Below are 21,365 nucleotides of genomic sequence, written 5' to 3'. Positions count from 1 at the left end.
AATTCAGAAGTTGGCAGAGTCATCTGATCCCAACACCTCTCTCTCTCTCTCTTTCCATTGAAGTGTCTAGTTATAATATGCCAGAAGGATATATGTGAACACTTTGTCAGTCCAAGATCTCTAAGTAGATTGCTTTTTAAAAAAGTTTTCCAGGTGGCATCATGGAGAATGTGGTATTCCCAAGAGGTTTTCAATTTTGGAGCTTTTTACATATCCTTTCTACCTTATTTCTCTTTGCTCAGTGTTTTGTTCTGAGACGAGACCTTTTTGTAGTCCATCTCAAAGGAATGATTTTTCATTTTCACTACAAAGATATATATTTCAAATACTTAAAATGCCCTCAAGCTAAAATACTTAGCCAAAAAAATAAATAAATAAACACCCTCTTTGAGGCTCAGAGAAAAATCTTATGATATGGGGTGGCGAGTATCTTGGGCTCTTTCGGAATGACTTTTCAACCTTGCCCTGGGCATGTTTCTTTGTTATAGAAGAATGCATTAGCTCCTGGTTCGTGGGAGGCTCACAAGCCAGCCAAGAAAGCTTTCCTCAGCAGTCCTCTGAGGTGGAGTCTTCAAGGAAGGGCTTGAAATAATAAACAGTGTCTTCCCTCTCATCCCTTCTAAAAAATAATTAGCTTTTTATTTTAACATTTTAAAGAGATAAGTGGTTCAAAGATATGTAAAGGCCAGGGTGGATATCTGTGTGCATGCAGCAACCCCATTTTCCAAATCCCATAAAAGATGCTCAGTGGCCTCTGGGTTTGGTACTAGGACAGCTTTTCCATTTTCCATTTCCATTTGTTAGGCAAATCAGAAGTGCAGTTCAGAAGGAGGAAACAAAGGTGAATGGAGTATCCAGTAATAGATCCTTAGCAGTAATCACTGTGTATGAACACACAGCTGCACTGGTGGTGTTGACACATATAACATTAAAGATAAATGAAAGACTGTATCTTAAAGAGGCACTCCAAATGAACATACCCCAACATTAAAGCTTCAAGGGCAAAGCCATTTGGGTTTCCCATTCTGTAACCCCACCCGGACTGTCCGGAAAGCTCGAATGAATTTTTACAAGTGTCCAGGAGAGCATGCAGTGTGAGTTTTACCTATGAGTTTTATCTATTAGATCACGTTCCACCCACCCTTCCTTTCCCCACCTGCCCTGCACGTCCTTCCCCAAGGCAGCTGTCAGGTGGACAACGGATGGGCCGTAGGGATGAGGCTGGGTTTAGATTTTGGAGCATTCATTAACTGTGTGATCCTGAGCTAATCATTCTGAGCCCCAGTTCCCACTCATTACACTGGGAATAGGAATAGGGCTGTTGCAAGAAATGAATGGGATAATGCGCTAGCTTCATGATAAGGGCTGGATAAATCTTCATTGTCTCAGTTCTTTCCGCATAATGTTAATGGAAACTGAGGATAGATTACCTCTTGACTCTGGCTAGCCATGTGTGTCACTGATGTATAGGGAGTGTGATGATCAATTACACATAATTAACAATCAATTTCATGTGGATTTATCATGACTGTCTGTGTTCATCTTTGTTAGAATTTGCTTACTGAGGATGGTCAGCTCTTCGTTTTTTAAAATGCTGAGTAAAATGTTGAGTAAAATGCTGAGTAAAATGCTGCAAAGCAAAGAGATATTAATAGAGGACAGATCATTGTTTTTCTGCTAAAATGCAACATAACCTTTTGAGATTTTGGTATCAGGGGAGAGATCTAGCACTTTAACCTACTGTTTACCAGAGAGATGAAAGCAAACTTTGTTTTGAATGCCCCCTCTGACTTTTCGTGTCACCCTTGTTCTGTTTCTGCTTTTCCATCTCCCCACTAACCTGATGGCAGCCCTGTTCACATCTACTAGTGATCGGTTTTCTTAGGGGAAGTTACCTTCTTTTTTCTTTTTTGTACAAAAGTAATATATATCCATTATAAGGAAAACCCGTATGTATACGTGTATATACATACGTAAAAGTCGTGTAATTACTGTTGATGCCATCCCTGATCTCCACAGACAAGGAGCTAGTACCGTCCCCACTCCACTAGTGATGAAGAGGGTGACATGACCAGGATGACACATACAACTGACATTTGTTAAGCATTTACTATGGGCCAGGTGCTGTTCTGAACGCCTCATCTGTATTAACTCAGCTTTGTTTTTTCCCTTAGCACTTATACCTGCCATACTATACATTTATTTGTTTACTGTCTGTTTCTCCCCACCAGAATATAAATGCCTTGAGAAGAAGTAAGTGGCCTGTTTTTATTCATACCTACATCCCCAGGGTATCTCAAAGTGCCTTGTACTGTAACAGGCATTTTAAAAATGTTTGTTGAATAAATAAATTAGTCTTCATAACAATGTGGGTGAACCTCATCCAATCTGGTGAGGGCCTGAATACAGAACACAACGGTTGAATAAGAGAATTTGCTCTCTCTGCCCTACGTGTCTTCAAGGTGAGACATGATCATCCCGAGGCCCTGTTTCTGCAAATAAAGGCAAGGCTGAGGAAAAAATATAGAAAAGGGAATGCATGTCTTCAAAGCCTTTCCTTCTGGATGGCACTCTGATGCCACCATCTTCTCTCCCCTGTTTGGAAGTCCAGCCTTTTATGTCTGAGGCACACAACCTGTACTCAAAGAATCTGATAAAACATGGTTCACTCTACGGTATAAATGATCATAAGGCATTTCTTTTGACTCTTTCTGGGTGTTTGTATTTTATTTAAGACAAAACCTTCTGAATGTTTGGAATGTTTGGAATAACCAAGAGGCCTCTGGGAGAAATATCTTTGGGTAAGGAAGTCCACACATAAGGCTCACCACTAAGGTTAACTGTAATTTAAAATAAAGCACTCCAACTCCGCAGGTATAAGGAAGTTAATGTACTTTTCAAAATGTTTCGACTCCCAAGGAGTATCAAGGGAAAAAAAAAAAAGGGAGGAGTGAATATGTGTCAGAAAAGGCAATTAAGGGCGCCTGGGTGGCTCAGTTGGTTAAGCGTCTGCCTTCGGCTCAGGTCATGATCCCAGAGTCCTGGGATCGAGTCCTGCATCGGGCTCCTTGCTCAGCAGAGAGCCTGCTTCTCCCTCTCCCCTTGCCTGCCACTTCCCCTGCTTCTCTCTCTCTCTGTCAAATAAATAAATAAAATCTTAAAAAAAAAAAAAGAAAAGGCAATTAAATAGCATCCTCAGTTGCTTAAGGCTACATATTTTGTACCTGTTGCTTCAGCAATCATTAGTACCTCATCAGTTGTACAAACTTCTATGCATGATGTAACTCAGATGGTCATTTGCACATGACCAGTCAGTGGTTGCACAAGGAACCTCAACCACATTCCCCCAACTCCTGGTCCCCTGTTCAAATACTCCTCATCTTTTCTTTCCGAATGTAAGCTGAATATGTATAATGAATAGATGTCATTTCAACAAGACAGAATTTGTGTATCTGAATTTAAAGTGCAAGAGAGATGAAACATCATCTTTTATAGTAAACTGTGTGTGCGTATGTGTGCGTGTGTGTGTAATATGAAGGTCTTTCCCAAAGGAACACGACCTCTGACCTCGGGTGAGCATGCTCTCTGGTTAAGATCATTTTTTTTCAAATGCAGACTCCACACTCAGTGTGGAGTCCAATGTGGGGCTTGAACTCACGACCATGAGATCAAGATGTGGGCCGATATCAATAGTCAGATGCTCAACTGACTGAGCCACCCACGTGCCCCAAGATGAATTTTTTTCCCAAGAGTTTAAAGTGATCTACAGACTACCTAATTAGAACCTCATTGCTCATTCTCCACTATCCCTTAGTTCCTTAACTGATCCTGTGAGGTTAAATGACTCTGACAGGGTCATTCAAACTCCAGTGGCCTTTTCTAGAACCTGGCTCCCTTAGGCTTTCAGACTGATAAAAAAGGATGAGAGTTCTGAGTTAGCTTACTGGATTCATCTACATAAAGTCTGATAAATGTGTAAGTCCATTTGATAGGCTTAATATAGGAAAAATTTCACTATGCACATCCCTCTTTGAGATAAAATTTTCACATTTTACTGATTTTCCTCATATGCAACAAGTTTACTTTGCCATTGTTGCTTTGACTAGTACTACTAGCTTCAGACCATAATCAACATGCTCTTGTCTATGAGGTCATGACAATCAGCAAATCTATTTTTTTAAAGTATTAGAGATTGATTTATGTTTTTTTTTTTTTAAGATTTTATTTATTTATTTGAGAGAGAGAGAATGAGAGATAGAGAGCATGAGAGGGAAGAGGGTCAGAGGGAGAAGCAGACTCCCTGCCGAGCAGGGAGCCCGATGCGGGACTCGATCCCGGGACTCCAGGATCATGACCTGAGCCGAAGGCAGTCGCTTAACCAACTGAGCCACCCAGGCGCCCTTGATTTATGTTTCTAGGCAAAACAATGTCTAAGCAAAGGGATCTACAAGGAAAATGCCACAGAGCTCTCATCTTAGAACAGTTCAATGGAAGAAGATATAGAATTTCTTCTTTGGATGTCTCAGAGGCATGATGCTCACTTAACTTTTAAATTCTAAATGTAGGGGTGCCTGGGTGGCTCAGTCGTCAAGCGTCTTCCTTCGGCTCAGGTCATGATCCCAGGGTCCTGGGATCGAGCCCCGTATTGGGCTCCCTGCTTGGTGAGCCTGCTTCTCCCTCTCCCTCTGCTGCTCCCCCTGCTTGTGCTCTCTCTCTTTGTCAAATAAATAAATAAAATCTTAAAAAAAAAAATAAAAAATAAATTCTAAATCTAGAAATGGTTGCCAAATTAGGGTATCAGAAATTAACAAATCACACAAAAAAACATGAGCTAATAAATGGCCTTTATCATCAAAAACTCAATTTCATTAGCGGGATGCCTGGGTGGCAGTTGGTTAAGCAACTGACTCCTGGTTTTGGCTCAGGTCATGGTCTCAGGGTTGTGAGACTGATCCCCATGTGGGGCTCCGCACTCAGTGTGGAGTTTGCTTAAGACTTTCTCTCCCTCTCCCTCTGCCCTCCCCCTCCACATGCATTCTCTCTAAAATAAATTTAAAAAATTCAAATTTATCACACATGTACAAAAAAATTGGAAAGTGAATTTTATAAGAATACGACTCATAAATAAAAAGCTTAAAACTACAGTGTCTTTTAATTAGCAAGTATCAATGGAGCATTAAAAACAATTTACAAAATTGCATTTTACACACATGGGTTTTTAAGAACAAATGGGATTTGTAAATCAAGAAACATATGTTAATAATGTTTCAGGTTTAATTTGCCTATAAATAAGAATTCAAATAATCTTGTACAATAAAAATGCAAATATCTATAACTACAACAAATTAATATTACTCATTATGTTATTCTCTCTTGTAAAATAAAAACTCATCATATTCCTCCAGGAGGAATTTGTGTTTAATAGTATGATCATTAAGTGTAAAAAAATTTACATGAACATATGACTAATTCCAACCTGCAACTTCACTGTTGTTTTTTTTTTTAAATAAAATAGCTTTAAATTATTTAATTTCTTATGATTATATGCAGTAACCTGAATAAAATTTAAATTCAAAAAAGCAAATTATTGCCAAGGAGAAAAATATATTCCTTCTCAAAAGTAATTTTAATATATTAGGTCATTAACCAATTTAACTGAAATGGGGAAAAAATTAACAGAATAAAGCAACTCTAAATTGCTCAAATCCCAGAATGGCTAATTTAAGAGCAGTAATAATTTAAGACAAAATACTCTGGAATTAAATATATGTACAGATCACCTATAATCCAACCAGTTAAAAACATGTCTTACTGGGACACTTATGCTCTAGTTCCTTAAAAGTGTGCTAACTCCATATACATATTTACCTGAATACAGTCTCCCCAAATTGAGAGGGTATGGCAAAATGTAGTAGTGTGCATCTATCCACTTGGTTCCACATTTCAACCAGAGAAGCATCCATCAACACCCTAGCTTAGAATAAATTCTAGCAAGAGCAGTGTTCTGCAAACCAAAATTCTAAACCAAGGATTCTTGCAAAAGAAGAAAGATTACGTGCTTACCGTATAGAGTTCATTAAGAACCTTCATCAGATCCTCATGAAGTTGGAATGCAATCTCTTTGCTCTATAATTAAGAAGAAATTAAGAATATTTAAAAATGTAATAGAAACTTGTTTCTAAATTATTTATATCTTAAAAAGTCCAGTGACTGAAAATAGAAGAATGTATATAAAAACAATGGAAGGCCAGCATACCCCTAAATAATAAACATCTTTGACCAAGCTGCCCCCTCCTTTCTTTGTTTTTTTTTTTTTTTATAAGTACACTCTGTGCCCAACATGGGGCTTGAACTCAAGACCCTGAGATCAAGGGTCACATGCTCTACTGACTGAGCCAGTGAGGCACCCCCCTGCCCTCTTTTTAATTACAATATAGTTGACACAATATTACATTAGTTTCAGGTGTACAACACAGTGATTCAACATCTCTATATGTTATGCTGTGCTCACAAGTGCAGCTACCATCTGTCACCACACAATGCTATTACAATATCATTTATATTCCCTATGCTGTATCTTTCATCTCCATAACTTATTCATTCTATAACTGGAAGCCTTGTATCTCCCACTCCCTTTCACCCATTTTGCCCATCCCCCTTCCTCCCTCCTATGTGACAACCAACAGTTTGTTCTCCACATTTCTGGGTCTGTTTCTGCTTGTTTATTTTGCTTTTTAGATTCCAGATGTAAATGAAATCATACGGTATTTATCTTTCTTTGTCCGACTTATTTCACTTAGCATAATACTCTCTTGGTCCATCCATGTTGTTGCAAATGGCAAGATCTGATTCTTTTTTATGACTCAGTAATATTCTACTACACACACACACACACACACACACACACACACACACACACACACACCATCTTTATCCATTCATCTATCAATGGACACTTGGGTTGCTTCCATATCTTGGCTATTGTAGATAATTCTACAATAAACAATAAACACAGGGGTGCATATGTCTTTTTGAACGAGTGTTTTCATTTTCTTTGGGTAAATAACCTGTAGCAGAATTACTGGATCATATGATACTTGTATTTTTATTTTTTTTTAAAGATTTCATTTTTAAGTAATCGCTACATCCTATGTTAGCTTGAACTCATGAAACTCGAGATCAAGAGTCGCATGCTCCACCTATTAAGCCAGTCAGGTGCCCCTCTATTTTTAATATTTTCATTTCTGCAGTGGCTGCACCGATTAACATTTCCAGCAACAGTGCATGAGAGTCCTCTTTCCTCCATATCCTTGCCAACAGTTATTTCTTATCTTTTTGATTCTAGCTAAATGGTCCTTTCTAGATACTAGATGTGTGCACCAACTGTCACCAAAGACTGGGTAGAGGAAAATAAGTAGAGTCTGAATGGCTCTCCCACCATCTGAATCAGACTTTATCAAGAAGAAAGAAAAAAGTTTTCAGAACAGAATTTTACTTAGTTGCATTATTCATTAAAGAATCAGAAATAGGGGCGCCTGGGTGGCTCAGTTGGCTGAATGCCTGACCACTGACTTCAGCTCAGGTCTTAATCTCAGGGTCATGAGTTCAAGCCTCACACTGGACTCCACACTGGGTATGCAGCCTCCTTAACAAAAAAAAAAAAAAAAAAAAAGATGAATTCCAGCATCCCATCTTAGTACTGTCACAAAGAAATTTTGTGATTCCCAAAAAGCTAAGTTAGAAACCAAAACAGAAATTAACTCTCCCTTTCTAAAATAACTATTTGACTATAATTTTAACTTTAAGAAAGCACTTTCAAAGCAGTGAGATGGTGAGGCCACTTATCATCCATATACTTTTGCTTCTGTATTTATTAACTTCTTTTTTTCAAGTTCTTATTTGAATTCCAGTCAGTTAACATACAGTGTAATATCGGTTTCAGGTGTACAATCTAGTGATTCATCATTTCCATACAACACCTGGTGCTCATCTGCATTTATTATTTTCATTAAGATGAAAAAGAGTTCTACGCTTCTGCTCAGTTGGTAAATAACCAGCATTCAAAACAGTCTTCCCTAGGCTAATTCTGTGACTTTGATATATGAGTATTTGAATATTTTTTCCAGCAAAATCTATAAGCTATTTTAAAGGAAATGATATATCCAAATTAATTTTTATTTTCTTCCTGTTTTGAGTTCATGATGCAGTCAGCTACAGAGACTGAGAAGAATGTAGTGTGGCTTCATCCACAGTTTAATCAAGAACAACATCCACTGGATCATTTGTGTGTCCCTCACTGGACTGTCTGCACTGACAGTAAGGGCCATATCTTTACCAGCTCTGTGACTCTGATGTCCTGCACAGTGCTTGGGAGCCAGGCCAGGACTAGGGAGGGCAGGTGAGGCACCAACGGTATGGTATTTAAGGTGGCATTCCCTCCCTGGCTAGACCAGGTCCTGCTGGTGCACATGGGAAGCTTCCAATAAACACTTGCTAAATAAATCCACATACAAGCTGAAATACTGTGTCTGTGTAATAGCTCAAGTAGTTACTACAACTGCTGAAGGCTGGCCACTGGTAAGAGGAGAAAGGAAAGTCCCACAGGCCACTCCAGAAAATGTAAGGGAGGGCGCCTGGGTGGCACAGAAAGTTGGGCATCTGACTCTTGCTTTCAGCTCGGGGTCATGGGACAGAGCCCCTATCGGGCTCTGTGCTTAGTGTGGAGTCTGCTTGGGATTCTCTCTCCCTCTGCCCCTTCCACTCATCCTCCCTCTCTCTCTCTCAAATAAATAAATAAATCTTAAAAAAATGAAAATATTAGGATCTGGATGAAACACAGTCCATCTGCAAACCCACCACAGTCACTGGGTCAGGCCTCCCTCAAAAAAGGCCGAATGTGATGAAGCAAAAACTCTTGGAAGATAAAGCAGTGCAGGAAGATGACATCAGAGCAGTACCCGAACTTTGAGGCATTCAAATTCATTAGCACTAGTCACTGGGTCTTCTTGACGTGTTAAAGAGTACTGCTGTTTATCAAGCTCTGCTAACTTCTAAAATCCTTAAATTGGAGTTAGAGACTTTATGTTTTGCTGTGTCCCTGATATATGAAGAGGTGGATTAGCCAAATGAAACTCATTTAATTTTCCTCAATTGGTTATTGGTTATATATCCAAGTCTTGGTTATTCCGACTGTATACATTACACTGCAATCTCCTATGTCTTCAGTTTGGTGTTATTTTAACATCAAATTTCATCCAAGGATCTGGGTCACCGATTCAGAACTCTCTAATGGGATCAAAGGCCACTAAGTGACTCTGCTCAGCTGTCCACATTTCAGGTAGAAAGTCCAAAAATAAAGTATTTCTTGGCAAAGACTTAGGACAGTAACAACAACAAAAAATCCCTTAGGTCCGATTAGCCCTAAACAAGAATATTTAAAATCAGATTGAAGACTTAGGTTTGGGGTGATAAGAGTCCTGCCAAGCTATCCTAGGTCAAATATCTCAGAACAAGAAAGAAGATTCTTTGTACATTTCACATGTTATAAGATTTCAGGTAACGAGTAGAAAAAATCTGGCGTCACAAATTGTGCTCTGCCAAGCATACTCTTACATTTTTCTTTCACCTTTTCCCAGGGGCCCTGAAATATAAAAAAACTTGTCTAAGAGGCCATTGCATAACGCTTAAAAGCAAGGACTCTGGAGTCAGAATGCCTGGGTCTTAAGTTTCAAAGACTTTGGGTTCCCGTGGGCCTCAGTTTCCAGATCTGTAAACTGAATATAGTCATTGTGCCTATCTCATAGGGTTGATGAGAGGATTAATCAGACAACACATACATAGCATTTAGATTAATACCTAACACACAGTAAACATCCCATAAATATTATAATTATTTCTTTCCCAGACACTATTTGTAATGGCAACTTCCTTGAGCAAAGAGACCATGTTGTATTTTTCTTTCTCGTGGTCTGTCAGGACACGTGCTGCATTGACTTTCACGTAGAAAGTGATTGGCAGATACTGGTTGTTGTGATCTTCCTGTCCCTCCCCATTGCCCTGGCCATTAGATCTCTCCAGGTGACGCCTGATTTGGAAGGACCCCACGTATTGTGCTCTAGCCCTCGGGCTTTACTTCCATCCGTAGGCCCTTGCCACATAAGTACACTATACTTACCGGTAATTCCTATGCTCCATTTACATGGGGGTCCTACCACTAGTGGTACTAGATGAATTAATCGAATATCCACTAGGAAATGGAAATTTCCTCAAGTCAACATGAAAAGATATAAACAAATCATGAAAGAGGACTTAAGGATCCTGGTTCCCATGGGAATTTTAGATGTTCTGAAAAGTTGGTGGGGAGTTCCTTTCAGGTTGGTAAACCTCTGCCTAGCCTCATGACACACCACCAAAGTCGATGCCTGTTTGCTTTAAATCACAGTCCAAATCCTCCATGGTCTAGGAAATAACTTCAAAATTAACTACTATCTTCCCAACACAACTTCTTTAGTCTGTAAAGGTTGTCATAGAACTGGACTGTGCTCCGAAGCACTAGTTCACGTGACTAATGCCTGGAGCATGAATTCACAAATACATGGGCTGGACACAACATCAAGTCCTCGTCCGAGTGCTGGGGCACAGTGCCTGTGCTGAGAGCATGGAAACAGTGAAAGGATTACCTCATGTTAGCCCCACCTCAACTTTACACATGTCTCCAAACTACACGAATGGTGAAAAACATTCCTTTCTTCAAAATGCTACTCTGGACCCCAAAAGAAATGATCTTAAACCAAAACATGCCTGCTGTGGCACACAGGGAGTACGCTGGCAATATTAGACAAATGAACGGAAACCCTCCAGTCAGAAAATATCTGGATTATCTGGGGCACCTGGGTGGCTCAGTCGTTAAGCGTCTGCCTTCGGCCCAGGTCATGGTCCCAGGGTCCTGGGATCGAGCTCTGCTGATCGGGCTCCCTGCTCCGCGGGAAGCCTGCTTCTCCCTCTCCCGCTCCCCCTGCTTGTGTTCCCTCTCTCATTGTGTCTCTCTCTGTCAAATAAATAAATAAAATCTTAAAAAAAAAAAAAGAAAATATCTGGATTATCAAAGCCCATCAAAATTCAGTAGGTGAAATATGCCTCTGCGTTCTATTTCATTAAAATTTGAAAACAGTGAAGCAGACCCTTGATCCTTGAACAAGAACTTCTAAGTAAGAAAAATGATACCTTGGTATTAAGAAAAGCAATCAGTGTCCCCTTACAAGAGAAAAGAATAACTATGAAATAACATATGCTTGAAATCAGGTATTTTCTATGTTATTGGAGATTGGTAGATTAAAACTACTTTTGCAAAGGGCAGGAGAGCCCCTCCTCAGCCGCTTCGGGTATGGAGTTGGAAACGGGAAGAATTGGGTTTCTGCCCCCATTAATGTGAGTCTATATAAGTTCCAGTGATGGTAAAACTTCTAACACATTACAATAAGACTCTGTGATTCTGACCCAAGAGAAGGAAAATGGTTAGAGCTTCAATTCAGTTGTCATTTATTGTCTCCAATGTGTAAATCGAGACTTGAATACCAAGCCTATTTCTAATTGTTTATTATTTATTGTCACTTTGATGTTTCAGACACCTCAGACATAAGTTTAAATTTAAGAGTCCCAAAGTGTTATACATTTCTGCATTATAAAAATGAATTAAGTACACTGAAGAACACTGGAAAAATAGAGAACAGAGGGACACACCCGCTACTATTACAGTTCGATGTATTTCCTTCAAGTTTTTCATCTAAACATAGGTCTGTTTAGGGAAGGGAGGGAAGCCTGCTTCTCCCTCTCCCGCTGCCCCTGCTTGTGTTCCCTCTCGTGCTGTGTCTCTCTCTGTCAGATACATAAATAAAATCTTTAAAAATAAATAAATAAACATAGGTCTGCATTATAATCGTTCCATAATAATGGAGTGTCTTTTTCCTTTTTTTCTTTTTTTTAAGATTTTATATTTATTTATTTGATAGAGACACAGCAAGAGAGAGAACACAAGCAGGGGGAGTGGCAGAGTAGAGGCAGAGGCAGTCTTCCTGCTGAGCAGGGATGCGGGGGGCCGATCCCAGGACCCTGGGACCATGACCTGAGCCGAAAGCAGACGCTTAGCAACTGAGCCACCCAGGCGCCCCATGGAGTATCTTTTTCTACTCTGCTTTTTTTTTTTTTTTCAGTTACAATACATTTCCCCATCTACTTACGTAATTTTCAGAACCATCGTTACTGGATTCATAGTAACTACCCAGTGAATGTATATTAACCATTCTTCTATTATAGTTACCGAAATTTCCATTACTATTTTCCATTCACCATTCATCATTTATTTACTCATTCAATTTTACCAATCTGCCTTAAGCACTGTGAACTATTATCATAAATGCTGGTCTGAGGGCATATCTTGCATTTTATGTTGTATCCTTAAGCTCAATTCCCAGACATGAGATTAGCAGGATGGAAGTATTGACATTTCTAAGACCCCTGATACATATCAGAAGATCATTTTCTAAAAGCGTTCTAATGAATTTTTATTGCTTCCAGAACAACAGTGTCACGCAAGTCAGAATCGGGTTCATCCACGATTCACTTCTCCCTGAAGAAGGAGTCATCAATCCTATCTATTCTGGCTGATCCATTCTTCTGCATGCCATTAGAATTAAAAAAAAAAAAAAAAAAGATCTAATTATGTCCTTTCTCTGATTAAAGTCCTCCAAAGGCTTGCTCTATTTTTTCAGGATAGAGTTCAAAATTCTTAAATCACCCATAACCTCCCCTGCCTACCTAGCCTACTTCACCTTCCACAAATCTCAAATGATACCTTTCAGTCTGGTCATAAAATGCCACCTCACCTGTCCTGCTTTTACATCACCGTATTTTCCCCAAGCTGGCCCCCTCTGCCAGGACTCTCCTCCGGTTTCTTACCTGCTACAATCCTCTCTGCTACTCTGAAAAACCTTTTAATGTCACCTTGTCTCCCAAAGAAAGAAATGACATCTTCCCTTCGCTGTGATTTTTTAAAAATGATTTTATTTATTTATTTCAGAGAGAGAGAGTGCAAGCATGAGCAGGGGTGGGGAGGGAGAGGAAGGCTTCCTGCTGAGCAGGACCCTGAGATCATGACCTGAGCCGAAGGCAGATGCTTAACAGACAGCCACCTAGGTGCCCCCTTCTCTATGATTTTATAAGATATTCATTTTTCACCACTCTTAGGCTGTATAATTTAGTGGTTAAGAGTTCATACTCTAAAATCGAACTGCCTATTATCAACCCTGTTATAGTCTGTGCCTAAGTTAAATAATTTTGTGAGACCTCAGTTTTTTCCAATGGCAAAATGGAGACACCAGTAGTTTCTATGTCAGAGTTTTATTGGGATGGTCCTTATTGATACTCAACACAAAACGTGGCATACAGTGAGTGTTAAGCTGATGCTACCCACTAATATTACACTTACCACATTTCTTTCTCTCCTCATAAACAGAGAGTTTCTTTGAGAGCAGGCACTATGTCCCGGGCCTGCTTGGGTAGCTGGCATACTATAGATTCTAGATACACATTTGTTGAATGAATGGACCCAGACCTGAGTAAATAAAGCATGGCGTCTGCCCTCCACAGTTTAAAATCTCACGGAAGAGCCAGACATGCCCCAACAACTTTATATACGGAGCACCGTAATAAGCACTACACTGTGTGGGCCCTGGCCAGGATCTTTAATTCTGGAGGCCTGCAGACTTGCTCCCTGGAAACTCCCAGAAATAAGAGAGAGAAAGGCAGAAGAAAGAGCATAATTAATACAACCACATGTGAGTACACTGAGCAATCAATCAAGTGATTTTTGTGGTTGGATTAAATGACCAATTCAGAGGGCTTCTCGCTTCTCACAGAGGTATTTTTAAAGTAAATCCATTGTGATGACCAGAATCCTGACCTTATGCTGAGTCAGAGTGAGAATAAGAGAGAAAGAGGAAAACCAGATTAAATATTTAATGAGAAGATTTTAAATGACTTTAGTGTCTCACGCTCAGTGAGTTCTGGATGTAAATTTTGGTTAAAAGGGTCAGTCCATCCTTCCACAGTGTGTGTGCTTTTAAGTTTCCAAGGCTCCTGTTCATGTGTCTTTACAATAATAGATTCTTTTAAATCACATAAACGTGGAAGACAGAAGCAACAGCATCCTCCAAAATGCCTAATGGAGAAAGTTGGGATGGTCTTAATAGCCAGAATCAAGCTTCTGGATAACATTTAATAGTGTTTCTATACATTTCCCTTCTATCCATCAAGGGACATGGTTTTGTGTTTATTACAATGCACAACTAAGTATCAGTGTGTGGAATTAGCTTCACAATCTACCTCATTCCTGAGGAGAAAACCATTCAGTATTCTCTTAGACAAAACTCCATGCCATGAGAAAATGTGGGAAAATCAGAATCATAGATGCATGGGAGACAGAACTTCGTTTTGAAACAAGACAAAACTTAATCTTCAAGGATGTATCTGGGACATCTCCTAGAATATTTACTAATAAATTGCTAAAGCAAATGTGGCATTTGGCACCCAGGTGAAAAAGGTCTGCTGCTGCTTGTGAAAGTTTAGCCTGAAAGCCAGCAATCTGAAGGGTGCAAAGGCACGTATATACCAACATCACTCATAACCTCCCAGGTAAACACAGCACCAGAACAGACAGACTAAGTAGCTCAAGATGCACATTTAAAATCCCACCGGGAATAAAGGAGATGAGACAACTATTTTCATCTTCAGCTTGCATTCCCCCAACTCTCCAAGAAATACAATTTTTCAGGCTAGGGTTATTTTTCTACTCAAAATGGTGATAAATTCGAAATATCTTTTTAGTGTCACTAAATGAATAATCACTTAGGCATAAATTCTCAGTAGCTGATATAAACAAACCCACCCAATTAAAAACAGAATGTGTGATGAAATTCTGGTTCAGACTGTAATATAATTAACTAAAAACAGAAGAAATGTGTATTTCCAGAGCGTTTTTTCAATATGCATGCACTTTACAAAAATTTATCAACTCAACTTTATTAACATTTCTTTATATTAGCATAGTAAGAATATATTTATTAGCATGGAAAGGATATAATAATATATTTTCTATAGTATATGAACCTGAGTCTACAAATTTATTACCAAAGCCAACTGTCTTTCTCTCCTGTGGTAGATGTCATGGGCAGGGATCCTAAGCCACACTGCTTCTCCATGTGACCAAAAGCTTCTATCAATGGCACAACTGGCTGGGGTTAGGAGTCTGTGGTGAAGCAAACTAGACCACATTGTGTAGGGAGCCACATTGTGTAAGATCTCCGTCTTAACAGCACTGCGGTAAGAAAAATCCAGGGACTGTTTACAGAAATACATCAATTAAGTAGATTTGTTCATTTATAAGTTATCCATTGAATTAGTAAGCAAAAGGCAGAGATTCTTTGAGATATTAATAAAAGTTCATTCATTCATGTACTCATTCTACCAGTTCCTATGAGTATCTTCTATGTGTCAAGGTTAGAAAAGGAGCCTTAGAGTCAGATAAACACAACCATTTCAATTCAGTCTGATTTATGCTTATTCAAACAATCTAAACCAAGTAAAATCTCTACATACAAATCTTGAACCAAACTCAAAATTTAATAAACTAATCAATCTTCAAGAATTTAACCTAGGGGCACCTGAGTGGCTCAGCTGGTTAGGCGTCTGCCTTTTGAGTTGTGGTCTTAGGGTCCTGGGACAGAGCCCTACAACTGGGGCTCCCTCTCTCTCTGCCCCTCCCCCTCCCCCTCATACTCTCTCTCTCAAATAAATAAAATCTTAAAAAAAAAGAAAGAATTTAACCTAAATCAGAATCTTCCTTTACAGATCTATATTTAGCTTAAAACTAATAGTACCATCTCAGAACTACAAGTGGTCTATAGAACTAACCATGTATTTAAGTAAAGGATGGAAAAAAACAAATTCCCACGGGTAAGTGTCTTTTCATCAAAGACTTGGCTCCTTGAATACAACCAGAGAAATTTAGAAAACATTTGTGGCTAGTGGGCAAATGTACATGGGATGACAGCCTACCTGAAAGATGAAAAAAACCCCAAAACCTTCAATATGGTCTAGGGTCAGACTATTTAAATATCTTTTATTTCTCTGAGCTGTTTCCTCATCTGTAAAATAGAGAATATTAAAACATCCAGTTGACCCCTGAACAATGTAAGTTTGAACTACACGGGTCCACTTACATGCGGGGTTTTTCAATAAAACAGTACAGTACTGTAAGTGTATTTTCTCTCCTTTGTGACTTTCTTAATAACATTTTCTTTTCTCGAGCTCATTTTATTGTAAGAATACAGTAAATAATATATATAACATACAAAATATGTGTTAATTGGCTGTTTTTGTTATCAGTACGGCTTCGAGTCAACAGTAGGTTATCAGTAGTTAAGTTTTAGGAGATTCAAAAGTTATATGCAGATTTTCAACTATGCAGGGGGTTGGCACCCCTAACCCTCACGCTGTCCAAGAGTCAACTATATACTTCCTAGGATTCTTACAAGGATTAAATGAGATAGCCATTGTTTGTGCCCAACAGTATCTGGCACATACGAAGAACTCCATAAATGTAAGTTCTGTCATAATGATGCTATTATCAGCTCCGTGTCATATCCTTGTTTCATCCCATGAAGTCACCCTCCATTTTTCTAAATGCTGACACAAGTGTATTCATACTGACTTTCAACTCAGTACGTCTCAGATGGTCACTTCAACATACTTCAAGAGTTACTTTCTAGAATACTTAAATTTTGTTTGAGGTATTACAGCAAGGAGGTAAAGTCCATTCCAAAGCTACAACAAAGCAAACTCCATTGAGCTCCCCCTTGCTGACATCAGACTGCGAAAACTGTTAGAATGTCTTCCTTAGGCTCAGGAACTTGTCTCTCCTCTTGTTCTATCACTGGTCTTAACTCCTGTAGACTTGCAGAGCTAGTTAATTGTAAGCTATCTTCTATATGACAGGTCTTCAAATATGTGAAGACAGCTACTCTGTCCTAGCTAAGGCTTAAGTACCTTCTTTGTACTAAACATTCCCAGTGTCTTTATTCCTTACGTGACACAGTTTAAAGAAATCAGAGAGCATTCTCCTTGCCCCCCAGATTATTACTGTCTTGCAGCTAGTGGTACAAAGACATTTTCTTTATACTTCAAGTGGTGGAGGCTAAAATCTTGAAAGGATTATTAGGAAACAACACCCCCCACCCCTGTGACTTGCTGTCATTTGCAATTGCCCTGTTTTGTGGAAGCAGTCCAAACCCATGTTTGCGTGGTTATTATAAGCCCAGGAATCTTGGAATCACTGTTAGATTCTTTTTCTTTTCCAATAGGGTAAAGAGCCATCAGATAAAAGAGTAAAAGCCTTAAGAAAATCTGACTAGGACAGACCATTTATAAAACAACAGCAACAAAAACGAAGCATTCAAATAATTCTCAATCTATGCAGATGCACACTTTTTGAAGACAATATCATTACAAGCATGGAACTACTCTCTAGCCATAATTCATGACACAGCAAAAATGACCAGCCAGATTAATAATGCAATAGCTTTCCCCAAGACCAGTTTCTTCTCATTCCAATTTACTCTTCACAATGCTTTGAACAAACAAAGATGATTATGTCGTATCCCTGAGTAGAAGTCTCTCTTGGTTTCCTTGGTTGCTTAGATGACAACCTACCAATTCCTCAAGCTAAGAAAATTCTTGCACTCCAGCCCCTTGCACTCCTACCAAATATGCCTTTCTAAATCTCAGATAGCTGTTAACCCACTGTGTATGCTTCTCCAACCTATAGGCTACGTTCCTAATCCCAGCCAGCTGTGTAATTGATGTGAGGTTTAGGTTGAGGCAAAAAGGAGGTGGCCTAATATATCTTTACAACTCACTACTGTTAAGAGTTAGGTAGATGGGGCCATCAAGAACCCCACCTACCATCATATTCCCCTACCACCATTTCCTAGATATGTGCTAGGCTTGATTAGAACCACAGGACCTTGTTCTTTGCTGTTCTCTCTGTATAAAAGAATGCACTTGTCCTAATTCCTCTGGAAAACCTAAGTTTAAGATGATGATCAAATGCCACTCTGTCTGTGAAATCTTTCTCCATTTTCCTAGGCAGTATGCCTTATAATCCCCTCTGTGCTCTTGTGGTCTTAGGTCCTTTCTCTGTAAGAGCAGTTACTGATTTATAATGTAATTTTTATCTCTATACTTCCTTTCCGTATTAGATTAATTTCTCCTCTGGTGTACTGAGGATTTGTGTCTTACTCACTTTTGTAACCTCAGAACCCACCATTGTGCCTGTTGCACAATGATAATACATGTTTGTTGAATGAATAATAAAATAGAATGTCTATTTTGTTTTGAAAAAGAAAGTTGATTTCAGTAAAGTTTCAGAAAAAATGAAAAGAGAAAGAAAAGTAGAAGTTACAATGGATTTGTCGTAACTGTTCAGTGGAATTATAAGACCCTGCCAAATAATAAAATGTTATTTTAGTAGACCCCTGCAATATCCATCTTAAGAGCTAAAGAGATGAAATTTTTACGGGCATGTTTATTCAAGCCAGTGCACTAAGCGAATTATGAGTCTCTGGTCACTTAAAACTATCAAAGTTTAAAAAGTAAAATGGTGCATGTATTTATTAACTATCAATTATTGAACATTACTGGTTTTCCCCAATCTAAATAGTTCACATAATCAACATCAAAATTTTTTATTTTCATAACTTTCTAGGTTCATCTGACAATGTATTTAGTTGGCAAAATTTTTGCTTGTCTCTATTTAACTGCTTCTCTAATAAAATTTTTTTTCCCTTTGAAATCAATCTGACAGCCATAATCAGTTCTGTTTGTAATGCATATTTTTGGGTTGTTATAATTCAAGGTATCGCCAGTGTTTCTTAATTCAAATATTTACTCTATGTGCAATATCCCCCAATATGGCATTTCCTACAGCTGCTAGAAATCTTCTAGAATCCTACAATGTGAAATTAAACATAGTCTTCAAATGGTAAGAAGCCTTGGCTAGCAACCAGAATACTGTTTTCAGGTTGCTTTAGAATTTGATCTCAACTGCAGACACCTCGACATATGGTAGGAATGTTCTCTCCTCATCGGTTCTTTACTTAAGGCTACAATTTCCTTCTAGGATAAGGAGAATGGTAAGAATTCAGGGCCATAGGGCTCCTTGAAAATGAATTTTATTAAGTGCTGTTCTTTTATAAGTAACTGAATGGTATTTCTGAATGCTATTTTTTTTAAAGATTTTATTTATTTATTTGACAGAGAGAGAGAGAGAGAAAGAGTGAGCACAAACAGGGGGAATGGCAGGCAGAGGCAGAGGGAGAAGCAAGCTCCCCACAGAGAAGGGAGAGCCCGATGTGGGACTTGATCCCAGGACTCCGGGATCATGACCTGAGCCGAAGGCAGTCGCTTAACCAACTGAGCCACCCAGGCGCCCTGAATGCTATTTTTTTACCCCTCTTTATGGGAGGTGAGAGGCTGGGTACCTTTTGACCTACTCCATGTTTGTTAATTTAATCTAGAGTTGTAAACCCTGTAACTGAAAAATCAAACTGGAACATTTCTTGAAAAAAAAAAATGTGCTTGGGAGAATGGAGGACTCAGTAAGAATCAACTGTTCTCAACTTGGGCCAATTCCTCCTGCCCAGGGACATCTGGTATTATCTGAAAACATTTTTGGTTGTCACAAATGGTAAGGTGCTATTGGCATTTAGTGTGTAGGGAAATCTGGTCATTTGATTCTTGTTCTCCCATAAGTAAGGTCTCATTTTTTCTCTGGCTGCTTCCAATACTTTTTTTCTTTAGTTTTCAGTTTGATTATGATGTATCTGAGTACTGACTTTTAAAGATTAATTCTTCTGATGAAAAGCTTGCATTTTGCTGAGCTTCTTAAATGTGTAGGTTCTTTGCCATATTTGGAAAGTTTCCTTGCAATTATTTTTTCAAATATTTTTTCTGCATAAACTCTTTTTTCCTCTCCTTCAGGGACTCTGCAGTCTGCTGATACAAATGTCAGACTTTTGGTATTGTCCCAAAGGTCCATGAAGCACTGCTCATTTTTTCAAATTTTTTCCCTGTTGTTCAGATTGGACAACTTCTATGAATCTGTCTTCAAGATTAACAGAAATTAATCTGACTCTTCCCTCTGTTACCTCCGTTCTGCTATTGAACCCATTTAGTGAGTTTTTAAAATTTTGGTTACTTTCTGTCTTTCCCTTCACTTCAAGAATGTTTGTCCTTACTTCGTGGAACATTTTTATCGTAATTTTTTTAAAAGTCTTTGGTAGATAATTCCAATATTTGCATCAATTCAGAATCATCTGTTGATTATCTTTTCCCATGTGAACTGAAGTATTCCTGGTTCTTTACATGCTGAGTAATTTTGGATTGTATTCTGGATATTCTGAATACTATGTTATGAGATGTGGAGTCTTATTTAAACCATATGGAAAATGTTGATATTCTTGTTTTATCAAGAAATCAACCTGGTTGGATTCAGGATGCAAATTCTGACCAGCCTTCCATAGGTTGTAGTTTCAATGTAGGTTCTGTTTTCAACATACACTATTTGTATCTGTCCTGTACATGCACATCCAGTGTTCATTCTGGAATCCAGGCAGCGGTCTATCCCTTGGCTCAGCTCTCAAAATCTATGGTAGGTATACTGCTTAAAATCAGACCTAAGCATATCCAGCTTAGGGGTAAGCTGAGGAGTTCATAAAGAACTTTATGGGGAATACCTGGCTGGCTCAGTTGGTGGAGTGTGTGACTCTTGATCTCGGGGTTGTGAGTTAGAGCCTCACACTAGGTGTAGAGATTGCTAAAAAATAAAATCTTAAAAAAAAAAAAAAAAAGACTTCATGGGATTGTTTTTTTAATCTTCACCATCTCTGTAATCTCCCTGGTACTTTCTGGTTCCTTGGGACACCCCTTTTGAGTCCTCTGACCAGAAAACTTGTACTTTAGTTCTTCCACTCTGCCACAAACTTCCCATGTGATTTTCCTCTGATTTCTTGTTCTTGGGAAGTAGACTGCACATAATAGTGTTGCTTAAATCTAGCCGTCAATACTGGATATTGTTGAAATGCCTTGAAATTTCTGTTATGTAGGTGACACTCATCTCTGGTTTCTAATATAAATGTAAATATTCATTATTTATTCATTCAATAAATAGTAACTGAGCATCTATTATTTGCTAGTCAGTGTTTCAGTGAATGATACAAGGACACTTCCCTCAGGAACTTACACTTAAATTGAGG

The 21,365-nt window shown here is 38.7% G+C and overlaps 1 protein-coding gene across 1 annotated transcript in view; it reads right to left on the bottom strand.

Annotated features, from left to right (window-relative positions):
• The window catches only part of SRGAP1 (SLIT-ROBO Rho GTPase activating protein 1), a 263,998-nt gene that overhangs the window by 99,858 nt on the left and 142,775 nt on the right, over positions 1–21,365 (bottom strand). The window contains exon 4 of the mRNA XM_028110990.2: positions 6,064–6,126. Within this exon, the coding sequence (XP_027966791.1) occupies positions 6,064–6,126 (63 nt within the window). The remainder of the gene's footprint in view (positions 1–6,063; positions 6,127–21,365) is intronic.

The sequence above is a fragment of the Eumetopias jubatus genome, unplaced genomic scaffold (genome assembly GCF_037043125.1).
Source record: "Eumetopias jubatus isolate StellerSeaLion01/CBP00866 unplaced genomic scaffold, mEumJub1_p1.0 scaffold_8, whole genome shotgun sequence".
NCBI lineage: Eukaryota > Metazoa > Chordata > Mammalia > Carnivora > Otariidae > Eumetopias > Eumetopias jubatus.
The sequence above is the reverse complement of the archived record's forward strand: the minus strand, read 5'-3'. Positions and strand labels throughout refer to the sequence as shown.